Source organism: Danio aesculapii, chromosome 18, assembly GCF_903798145.1.
Source record: "Danio aesculapii chromosome 18, fDanAes4.1, whole genome shotgun sequence".
Classification (NCBI taxonomy): domain Eukaryota; kingdom Metazoa; phylum Chordata; class Actinopteri; order Cypriniformes; family Danionidae; genus Danio; species Danio aesculapii.
The window spans coordinates 53,929,178-53,941,897 of NC_079452.1; the positions used below are offsets into that span (position 1 = coordinate 53,929,178).

General features: G+C 36.3%; 1 protein-coding gene across 2 annotated transcripts in view; it reads left to right on the plus strand.

The window, feature by feature from the left end:
• Nucleotides 1-12,720, plus strand: part of pik3c2a (phosphatidylinositol-4-phosphate 3-kinase, catalytic subunit type 2 alpha) — a 70,876-nt gene that overhangs the window by 13,880 nt on the left and 44,276 nt on the right. For both annotated transcript variants that reach the window (XM_056477898.1, XM_056477899.1), the window contains exons 3-4: nucleotides 7,914-8,014; nucleotides 10,686-10,846. In XM_056477898.1, coding sequence (XP_056333873.1) covers nucleotides 7,914-8,014; nucleotides 10,686-10,846 — 262 coding nt within the window. The remainder of the gene's footprint in view (nucleotides 1-7,913; nucleotides 8,015-10,685; nucleotides 10,847-12,720) is intronic.

The following is a 12,720-nucleotide window of genomic DNA, read 5'->3' on the forward strand; positions in this document are numbered from 1 at the left end:
CTATATTCCTGCTGCCGCCTGTTTTTATCATTAATCAAACAACAAATGGAAAAAATCACTCACTGCTCTTTTTTTTTTTTTTAGTTTTTTTCTTACAGTGAAGATGCTTAAAGCACAGTTTGTTTCATATTTTTATTCTATTGTATTTATTTCCCTTTCCTTATTTACAGGGAGGAAATTGACTGCATATATACAGTTAAAGTCAGAATTATTAGCCCTCCTGAATTATTAGCCCCCCGTTCTTCCAGTTTCTGTTTAATGGAAAGATTTATTTTCAGCCCATTTTTAAACATAGTTTTAATAACTCATTTCTAATAACTTATTTCTTTTATCTTTGCTATGATGACATTAAATATTTTGCTAGGTATTTTTCTTGATACTAGTATTCAGCTTTAAGTGACATTCAAAGGCTTAATTAATGTAATTAGGCAAGTCGTTGTATAACAGTAGTTTCTTCTGCAGACAATCAAAAATATTGCTTAAGGGGCCTAATAATATTGAGCTATTAAAATAGGTTTCAAAATATTTAAACCTGCTTTTAATCTAGCCGAAATAACAATAACTAATAGGCTTTTCTCCAGAAGAAAAAAATTATAAGAAATACTGTGAAAAAGTCCTTTGTTAAACATCATTTGGGAAATATTTATATATAATATAAAAAGTTCACAGGAACGCTAATAATTCTGACTTCAACCGATAATCGTTTTGAATAATCGTGATTACAATTATGACCAAAATAATCGTGATTATGATTTTTCCCATAATCGAGCAGCCCTACCTCAAAATAAATATGCCTTAAAATAATCATAAAACATGGATTATTTCATGTGTATCTTTGTTCTGTTGTTAATAATATGCTTGTAATTTGTTTATTATACTTTGTGGAGACTCTACTGCAAAATGGTGTTGTCAAAAATAGATATTTTTCGATAAGTATCGATACTGAATTATTAGGATGCCTTCTTGCTTTTAGAAGTATCGATACCGGCTTTGCTCTCTCTCAGTAGCAGTTGACATGCAGTTTTCCTCGCAGTATATCAAAAATGGTATGGAATATAAATATTTTAGATGCTATCATATTGAAGTTAGAAATTCCAGTATCATGACAACACTATAACAAAATTATCATCCAATCCATCAAGTTATTAGTCATGTTGCGTTGTGAAATTATATTCATATTGCAATAGGGTTATAAAAAAGTATTGAGTTCGGTACCAATTGGTATGGAAATTTAAAAAAACGTCCATTTCCTAAAAACATTTGTGCTCAAATATAAGCAGAAAGTTTGCCTAAACTCGATACTTTTGACAACCGTGTATCGCAATGTATATTGCAGAGAAAAAATAGCATTGTATGTTTTTCCAATATTGCGCAGCTGTAATTGATATTATTTGGTACTTTAATATTGAAACATTTTTAGAGTGCTTTTTAAACAATATTCACATTGTATTTGCGGTGGTGTTCATAACCGCGCCAAATGCCTGTGGACTCAAAGTTAATACCTAATAACGAATTACAAGTTGTAATATTTCTTTTAAATGTACAGGCAACTTGACTAATAAAATGTTTATTTTTTTTAAACTAATATTAACACTGTAATAAATCTGGCTTTAATAACTAACTTACTAATAAGACTTTATTGTAAAGTGAAACCTATTGTGTCTTATAATGTTTTTGCAATTTAATTTGCTTAACATTTATTTACTCTGAGCATGGGGAAAATAAGTATTGAACATGTCATGATTTATTTTTTCTGTGAATAATATTTCTAAAGGAGCTGTTGACATGGATTGAACCAGATTTTGGTGAAAACCCAAGCAATGCAGATGTTAAAGTAAAAAAAAAATAAAAATATATATATATATGTGTGTGTATATATATATATCTGAATAATTAGTTATGTGTAATGACAATAAAATCACACAAAGAGAAAGAACTGAACTTATGAATACATTATATTAAAAGCTTTTTTGGTCATGGCAGCTTTAAGACGTCTCTCATATGGAGAATGAAGGCACATCCAATGCTCAGGTGTGAGTTTTTCACAGACTTCAACAGAGTGTAAAAATCTGGATGGTTCTCTGGGTCTTGTCTATCAAATCTGATCTTTATTTTATATTTTCTATTGGATTCAAGTCAGGTGATTGGCTGGGCCATTCTTCTACAGCTTGATTTTCTTTCTCAAAGCATTTGAGAGTTTCCTTGGCTGTTGGATCATTGTCTTGATGAAATGTCCACCCTGGCTTCCTCCTGGTAATGTAGATGTTGGACTGTAGCACCTAATATTTGTTTACAATGACGAAGGGCCCCGCAACCCGGCCCCGGATAAGCGGATGAAAATGAGATGAGAATGACGAAGGGCAGATGCTTGCTGAATAACTTCTGAGAGATTTCAACTGTTGTCTGGGCTTTCACTGCCCTTCTACACCTTCCTTTCTTCATATGTTAAATACTTTTTTCCTGCGTCATTTCATTTTATTACACATAACTTAATTAGTAATTAAGAATTAATTTGTTTTCTTTGCATATATGGATTTCTTTGGTTGTTAACAACATCCGGGGAAAATTTCAAGACAACTGCACCTTTAAAATAGGCTTTCAGAGAAAAATGGTGATGTGTTCAATAATTATTTTTCCCGCTGTATACAAAAAATCTGTACACTAAATATTGTTTTTGGTATTATACCAGTTAAAGTTCGCTTTTTTGCGGTATAGCTTAATATTGTGATCATATACTGTGATACAAACTTCAGCAGTTAATCGCAACAAGAAAATTCAATACCGCCATAAGCCTAGTCATATAGTGAACTGGGTGTTGTCTTTGTGTGTGTGTGTGTATAGTAAGTACTGCTGCTGGTCTCATTAGCACAAACAAGCCCCAGCTAGCTCTCTTTGCCCCATGGGTTCTTCCTGACATGCCTTAAGCAGGGCCGCGCAGCTCCCTGTTGCCATAGTAGCCCTTTTTCGGAGTGTGCGAATGAGGCGAAACTAATCTGAGCTTTAGGTTGGGTGTACAGTTACTCTGCTTCACAACACACAACACCAGATACTCTTATCAGAAAGCTTGGATATTCCAACTCTTATCAGCACACACATCCCAAAAGACCAGTTTGCTGTTGTGTGTATTAACAGTACACTGTAGCCATTACTTCATGCTTGTGGTTTGGGTTACAACACATGATCAAAAGGTGTTTCTTTTTTGGAGTGCAGTAAAAGTATTTGGCATTAGTTGAGGAAATAATTGTATAAATTCTGTTGCATGAAGCAATATGGTAGGAAAGTAATAGGATAAACCATAATTAATCATCATGACTCATGATGCATTATCTGTTGATGTAAATACTGGTGTCAAAGGTGTGTATTGTTGTCACAAAAACAGTTTTACTATAGTTGATAAAAAAATAATATGCCATTTACTTCAACATTATTTAATATTATAAAAAAATGTAAAAATAAATAAATAAAAAATACAAACATTTATACAAATGTATTTATTTACACTGAAAAAAAAAAACAATTGCATGCAAAATGAGCAATTCCATGCAAATGTCAACCTTGCCATGAAAAAAATTACGTTTTCACCAAAATACAGAAATCGTTTGTAAGTTTGTGTAAGCAAGTATTTTACAATACTTTAGAAATACTCATGTATCTGTCAAAGTTTTCAAACTATTATATTAATATAAGTCACATGTGCAAATTTCACGTCTGTCACATCCATAACAAAGCTTTTTCCTCATAAATGCAAAAATATTAAATGAAAATAAAATCATCATTTTTGTTCTGTATTTGTTTATCCATTTAATTATCATTATTTCTTTTGGGTTGTGCAGTTTAGTTCACAGAATTTCTACAAAGTATGTTGTATACTGCAAACTCACATACTTTTTTGCTCACATCCATAACGCATGTTTATTTTCCTCATTTAAAGGTGCAGTAGGTGATTGTTTACAGAAACATTTTTCTTGTGCTGGTTGAAAGTCTCTTCACATTCCAATAATACTGATTAAAGTAAATGATCTAAATGTATTTATTTTTATATTCTGGGTAAGGCATAAGACTAAAAAATGTTCGACCAATTAAAATAGTGTTGGGCTGACATCTCCCATTATTCCGATAAGTAGCTGAAACTGTCTGTCAGCAAATGCAGATTTAAGCAACTGCGCACCTGTTTTTACGCTGATCCGCCGTTTGTGCATGCACGTGCTGTGCGTTCACAAGAGAGCGAGAGAGCGTTAAAAACAAATGCTGATTTAAAACTATTTAAAATCCCGAATAAATATTGGAGATACTTTTGCACACTGGAGGAAGGATGACACCATGGCTGAAGTATTTCTCTTAGACAGGTAATTTTCTGTTTTAAAAGTATTTTAGCCATGCAGAGGGGATGTAGATTGTGTTGTTATGAATGGGTTATATGCAGAGAAGTGTTGTTCAGCCACTGAAATCTTCCAAAGATAGATTGATGTGACTATTTTCAATTTCATAAGGGACATTTTACAGGATAGATAATGTAGATTTTATTTAGTTTAACAAAAAAACATCAGTAAATAGCGCTATTCCGCCTAGCCTGCTTTACTTAGCTGAAGTTTGGTTTATATTCACGTTGATTTATTTTTGAACAATGACGACCCGTGATGTGCTCCCTAAATTGTTTACCATGCTACTTGAATACTCTGTCTGAATGTAAGTATGGCTTAGTAATAGGTGTAATTCCTGCACACCGCCAGCCAGGCTTTAGCTTTAGCTCAACACTTGAGAGAGGGTTGTGCTGTCACCTTAAGGTGCACACGCTCGTATTTTCAGGAGGCGTGGCTTTGGACGGCAGGGGAGGGACTGTGTTTCAGAGAGGTTAGCATTGTGGCAGATCACCTACTGCACCTTTAAAATATAAAAAAAATTTCAATATAATGTGAACATATACTTTCTCTGTGAGTTTTTACTGCAAATGTCACATCCATAACGCTGGAATTGCTCAAATGTGATTAATCCTATTGCTTTAAAAGAGACAAGTTGCCTACTTAAAATGGCTTTACTTACTATTTTAAGTTGGAGCTGTCAAGTTAGATAAATTTTTAGAAATATGCACATAATTAATTTACAAGATAATTTTAAGGCAACAGATTTACTCACTTTTTGCAATCAACTAATCACTTTTATAGTTAATGTATACAGTTTAAAAGTTTGGGATTGGTTTACATAATCTTAGTAAGTTTACAACATTATGTAACTATTCCTAAATAATAAAAAATGTATTTAATGCAAAACTTCTTTGCAATTAATTAAAAAGCAGTTGCATGTAAACTGGAGTCAGATTACACATGAGAAATCATTCCTGTGAGCCCCTTTGTGCTGTAGAAAAAAAATATATAATAATAATAATAACAATAATAATAATGCATTTTATTTAAAGGCACCTTTCTTAACACTCAAGGTCACTGTACAAGAAAGCAAGGACAGTACGTTCAAATAAAAAAAAAACAATATAAAAGTCAATAGAATACAATACAAATTCAAAACGTGCAGTTAAATTAAAGAGAGTAGGCTGTTTTAAACGGATGTCTTTTGAGTTTAGATTTAAATTGTAAAAGAGTTTAGGTTACGGAGATCAGGAGGAAGAGAATTCCAAAGCTGAGGAGCAGAGTGTCTGAAGGCTCTGCTGCTCATGGTGACCAGGCTGGGGGAGTGACCAAACTTTGAACAAGAATGGCAGTTGAATGAGGTGTGAGGGAAGGACATAAACGATTTATATGTCGAAGGTGGAAATAAGCTGTCTAGGTGACATTATTAACATGTGAAGTGAATGAAAGGGTGCTGTCGAAGATGACCCCCAGGCTCTTAACCTGAAGGAAGGGGGTAATGATGGAATTTTATGTAGGAATAGAAAAGTTGAATAGAAAAGTGGATCATGTGAGAAGAAGTTTGGTTTCATTATCTTTTATTTCAGGAAGTTTGAGGTCTGAAAAGCAGTTTGTAAGGGATGATAGTGAGAGTATGAGGTTAGGTTTTGTTGATGGGTAGAGCTGGGTGTCATCTGTGTAGTGATGAAAATGGATTTGGTGTTTGCGGAAAATATAACCAAGTGAAAGAAGGTAGATGATAAAAGGCAAAAAGCAAAGGAACCCAGAACTGAACCCTGGGGCACACCAGTAGTGACAGGGACTTATGATTAAGTGAAAGGCTCTAATTGAATAAACAGTAGTTCTTATTAATATCATGCTGTGCTGCTTAATATTTTTGCATTTTCAGATCTTTTTCAAAACTCTTTGATTTATTAAAAGTATATATTTTACATGAAAATTACACATCTGCTGTCACTAAATTCAATGCATCCTTGACAAATACGTGATTATTTCTTACAGTAACCGGAGCCTGACTCACCCTAAACTTTTGAGCTTTTTAATGTAAATGTCATTGACATTACAATGCTGGCAGTTCTGACTGTTAGTGTTAGGACCTCAAGCACACATCCAATACTTTTGACCTGTTTGACGCACATTTTATGTGTGCCAAATTTGCCTGTGAGCATTTTAAACCCTGATCATGTCAGTCCGATATCACTCAGCCACTGAATTGAGTTCTTGTTTTGTACTGCACAAAACTGTCTATATACTTTCATATCCCTAGCCTGCACATCAGCTCTAAAATACCTCTGTGAGGCGTACTTATTTGTGTGGCCATTTGGTTTTAGTTGTATATACGTGTCTTTTATAAATGTGTTCTCATCTCAGTGGAAGCCATTAGCTCTGTCTGCCCTCAGCCTATCCTTCATGCAATAAAGAAGTTTGTTTAAGGTAACGGTAAGTAATTAGATACATAAACAAACCTCTTAGTCACTATTTACCATCAAGCACACTGTCCTCAGTGGAAAGTTAAATCGTCTGACGGAAGTTCAGTCATATTTACTTTAGTGGAAGTGCGTGAGGTCAGTCAGAGATCGAAGTTCCACTTAATGCATATCAGCATTCTTAGCAACAATAACAGAGAGGAAGTTGCAAATTCTATCACACACAAACTCGGATGGGGTGGAATTTTATTTCAATCTAACCGAATACTAAGCACATCCAAGCCAGCTTCCTCCATCTTCTCATTCCTGAGTGTTTTTTATGCTGTTTTTTGGCAGTCCACTTATAAACTTTTAACCTGAGGAAAAGGTCTGTTTGGACTGGGAGAAATTGCATGTAGGCCAGCCAGAACTGTAAAACCGTAGCTCTAAGCAGAAGCGGATGAATAATTTGTGAATGTGTGTCACATGGCATCTCATTTTTCTCTAAGGTTAGGCCCAGAGCCCTGGCCTAGTAAACAACTGAAGAGACCATCATGCTTAATTGTTTTACCTGCAGTTTATCTGTGATGTGTTTCAGTTTTGAATTGACACAGTCTTGGTTGTTTGTTGTTACTTTAAATAAACGATAGTAATTGTGTTGGAAGCAGCTGTTCCCATCATAATCCATGCCCAAAGAAAATAGGCCATATCTGCCCATAATAATATTGAGATTAAGTTTTATGAAGGCAGTGTGATAAATGTAAGTAAACAGAATACAAACCTTCCCATTTTAATCCCTATGTGAACCAATATTAAACTGTAAATGCATTTTATTCCTTGTTGTAGTTCTATAATGATGTGCTTTTTGACCTATTTCCTTCCTGAAGGAAGTCTTTTTTTGGCATTCCAGACATTCTTCACATACTCTGTGTCCTCTCACCAAACAGAGAGACTGTCTCGTTCCACATTTGAACTGGGGTGTTAATGTGATCAATCACTAATATGTCATACCCTTGTTTATAAAATGGAGTGTTTTCAAACCATATTGTACAAGAGATCTAAGGGACCCACTCAGTGAAAGTAAATGTATAGCGTAGTAGTAAGACTGTCTGATCAGCAGTATAACTATGGCTTTATCTTTTTACAGGTCAATAAGGGAAGTGCAAATGTACTGTCAAAGTACTCTGCCTTACAGGAGAAGGAAGCCCAGAATCTAGAAGTTGTAGCTTTCTGTGAAGACATTTCAAAGTGAGTACTTTTTTTTTAAAGGTTCACGAAGAAGCAAGATGTTTTAGATGTTTTCAGTCATAAATATGTCCCATGTTGCTAAAAACACTATTAGAACAAATATATTTAACTAAAAAGTGAAAATTGTTTGTTTTTGCATTATTTAGTTCATTTCGTTTCGCAAATTTGTTCTTCCCGTTTGAAAAGAAATTTTGAAGCTGAGTCATGACTATTAGATCCTTGTGTAAATTCCAGCATCGAGACTGGATGTCTGTACCGGCCGTGATGTCTTTGAGTTTTCAGCATTAATTGATGAGAGACTTGGTTCGAACTAATCAGCACGCTCTATTGTGAATGAGGTGCAACTTCATTATTATGCATGATACAGTTTTGAACCTGTTACAGTGTTCAGAGAGACGCCACGTTGTGTTGCCAACCATAATTAAAACAAGTGGAAGAAGAAGAATTGTTCGGAGACTTGGGTTGTCAGTGTTGCGTTTATAAATGTGCCGCAACAAAGGTTTGGTTTCCATTTTCCCACGATCAGCTGGTGTGTGAATCCACATGTGTGGATTACGATAGTCTGTTAACACGCAACAAAAATACATTTGTAAGGAACATTTTTTTTATCCAAGAGCTTTCCGCATCTGGAAATGGTGAAATACGGATTTGCCGCTTTACTCCTTTAAAAAAAAAAAAAAAAAAAAAAAAAGATGCGGTTCCAGTTGATGTTGATTGTCCTGTCTCTACCGATTTGGCATGTGTGTGATCAGTGTTCTTTGTTTGTTTATTCAGATGGCAAAGTTGGTTAGTATCATCATTAGTACTCTTTCAGTTTTTAAAGACATACCTTAGTCAAAATTATTTAGTTACTAAGTTTACAGTAATATCACTACAATGTTATGGACTGAAAGATCTGCAGTAAATGCTGCTTTCTGAATGTAAACAAGTAAACACCATAATCAAACTATTACCGTCGTGTAGGATTTTCGCTGCATTTTGTGACCTATCGAGTCTCTACATCTACCGAGAAATGCGCAAGGCTTTTTTTCTCCCATACAGCGTGCAGTATCAAAAATTCCATTAATACTAACTTAGGGCGTACTCGCACTATGTACAGTTGCCTTGAACCGGGCCGAAGCACACTTGTCACTCCTCCCGTCTCCCATGACGGCCCGCACTCATTGCATTCGGGCCTGAGCACACTTACATCATCGTTGATGCGCTGTTCAGTTTAACAGAAGAGAAGTGCTCTCGCTCAGCACTGTGGAGATTTCTTTAGTTATATCATTTTAGTCATTTTGGATGACACGCAGTCAGATATTTTGCTGAACAGATCAGCCACTTTTGATGCTCATAAACAATCATAAAGTCCGCATGCTGCAGGAATTTTGCTAATGTATATATATATGCTCCAGGAGGTTTGCTAAAGGTGCAGCTGTCGTGCAGTAAGGGGTTTGCGTCTTCTACGTAATCTACGACAGTTTGCGTTCATTGAACAGTAAGAATGATTAATAAACACAAATAAAACCGTCCCCTAAAAGTCACAACTCGTCCGCAGTTTCGGGATCAGGCGTGCTTTTTCGCTCACACTACAAGCGTACCTCGCCAAAGCCCAAGTAAATCGCACTCTGGCACACCTCTTCCAACCAGGCCAGGACCGGCCAACTGAACCGTGCCTGAGCCTGATTCGGAGCACTCCCACTTCTCAAACAATCCAGGAAACAGGCCTGGCACAGTTCAGATAGCATAGAGTGAGTACGCCCTTACAATCTTCCAGTAGTTCCTCACATCCAATATCTCGTTTGTCATGGGGGCCATGCATGAAATGTTCCTGAATGAAAGTGAAAGTGCCAAACTGCAGTTAAAGTTGACAAATTAAGAATGAATCACCAGAAATTACATGAAACTCCGGAGTAAATGTGAATTGCGTGGTGACACGATGACGTAAATCGAATTATGCACTATAACATGTACAGGATCATGAAAGGAACATCCAAAAAGCAACCCATGTAAACATCTTAATCATATTACTGTAATTTGATTACTGATGTCCATGTAAACATAGTCACTGTCTATCCCCCCTGTGTCTGCGTTTGTGTTGCCGCTGTGAAAATCAGCATGTGCACATAAAGAAACTCCCCTTTTCATGCAAACCCTTCCCTCTTTCGCCACTCAACACTCCCACCCTAACAAAGCTAGACTCCCTTTGCTGACTTTTTTTCAAACTAGAGGTTTGAAAACACCCTGCTGAGACAAGGGGGGTTTCCTGACTCTTTAAGGTAAGTTTTGTGCTTAAATGACTGAAATGTTGAAAGAGGTACCCTCAGCAAAAAAGCTCAAATCTAAATACTACAGCTGTGTTGAAAATTAATATCAGAAGGTCCCAGGATAGTAGAATCTGCATTTTAATATTATTTTCTATAGGCGAAGCAAGACTAATCTGCACCTGAAGGACTAATTTAGGAAATGCCTGAAATGTATACCTCATTGTTTTCAACAAGCTGCCCAACAAAGTTAATACTACCAATGTGAAATGCAGGAAGTCTACAGATGCGTGTCGTCCATTTAGTGGCAGAAGCTAATGACTTGTTTTCTAAAATTGGTACACAAAGAGAGCTTGTACAAGGACTGAACCTTGAGGTACACATCATTTACCTATGTTTGAAAGTGTTGACCTTTCTTTTTGCAGACTGAGGTCAGAGTTCCCACACGATGACCTGTCTACCAACCCTGGCTATGTTCTCAGCCCTGTGATCACGCAGAGGGATGCAGGAGGGGACAATGGGGGCAGTGTGAAAGTATCCATTGAGATTTCTGATTCTCAGCAGCCTGTAACATTTACTTGCGATGGTAAGCGTTTTTTTTTGTTTTTTTTGTTTTTTTTGTTTGTTTTTTCACTTTGAGTTATAAATATTAATGCATTCTGAAAAAATATCCTCTGCTATAAGTAAATAGTGTCTATTCTAAATCATCTACTCACTATTTGTCAATAATACGCTTCTCTGAATGTCTGCTATGATGACAGTGCCAGGGAGCATTTCTTGGCTGCTGTCACACATTCTCTTTTATATAACTGTCATGGCGCGTCTGCTCAACAGATTGATACTTCAAATCTTCTCGTTTTTTAAATAATTTTTCATTTTTCTGCTTGCATTAGTTGAGTTGAGTTTTTTTTTTAAACTGGGTAACCTGTCTGTGATCCAGGCATGGAAAGTCCTTTTCATTTAGCTGTAGTGGCCCTGGCTCAGTTCCCTGTGAAGCGTCTGTTTTCTGAAGACTGCCTGGCCTCATTTTTTTGTGCTGTGTCTCTAGCCACCTCACTCCTGGCAGGAAATCAAGACTGGCCTTTTGTGTTGAAGAATTTTTCTGTGTTGTTACTGCCTAAGCCCCATAGCTCTTTTTGTCCTGAATGAATACAGCATAGACTGTGGTCTTAGGAAGGGAAAAGGGGGCAAAGTGTCTAAGTTTGCCTCACAGACAAGCTAATATGTTTGATGAATATCCCTGCTATACCTAACTGGATAGTTGATTTCTAGGTATTTTTTTCCCACAAGTTCACACTCTTCTTGCTTGCTTTTCCTTTTCAACTTCTGACCCAGTTTGTTGTGTTTAGATCAAGAGATTTCATTGATCCTACTGAAATCTGGGTTTGTAACAATATTCCTTCATTCTGTAAACAGTGGGCATAAGTAAGATCTCATATTTATGGTTACTTAACTTTCCTAATCCACACAAAGAAGCTCAGTGCTGGACATACCATTTCTTCGCATTTTCAGCCTGACTGTCTGAAACTTCAAAAAGGTGGCTTTTGAGGTTTTCCTTGGTTTGTTCAAGTGGAGGAAAGTGCTTAGCTGTGTGTAAGGTTAGTAAAGTTAGCAATTCCAGACATACTTGCCATGGGAAACACAGCAAATAAAGCTCAGGAGGCGAGCAGGGTTTGAACGTGTGGAATATAAAGGCTTTTCCAGGATAAACTCAGATTAAATGTCTCAGTTTTCTGATTCCTGGATCAGATCTGGCCCCTTCAAATGTAGATGCATACCAATCGATAAAAAAAGCTTGTGTGACTTTATTTGGAAGTTTATATTATTGTTGTTCATTCATTTGGATTGTACATACACCATACCGATTTGCTGTTTTCTAGCATTTTGGTTTTTCTTGCCTCTCTGCTTTTTTCCATGACTTCCTTATGACTGTAGAATCCCCGCCATTATAGACCAACCACACACTCCTGACATTCCAGGACCATGTGTTTTACTGTAGTACCACGGAAAGGGGATGGCAGTTTTACTGGCATCCCACAACCCATCAAAACAACCCCAAAATCACCACCAATTAGGCATCAGACATTTAGGCCTGAAAAACTTAGGGCTGGCATGAAAAGTCCAGGCTAGGCTTGAAGCTTGAAGAGTGGATCATTCCAGGGAGGGGCGTGGGGCCTGATATTGCTATAGCCTGAGGTGACCATGAGCAATATGTTGGGTGTCAGATTTTGTTCTGATCTAGTCATGCCAAATGTTTTTTTCCCCAGTCTCTTGTGATGGTTTTCTTTCTAAATGAGTCAGAAGAGGTTTAAAAATCATGCCTAATAGCACCTTCAACAACGCTTGCTGTAAAGTGTACACTGTAAATTCCAAACCAGTGCAAGCTATCATGCATCAAACTGGCTACTTTAATATATATCTTTTTTTTTTGCTTTTTACATTTTATAATCATTTACTCAC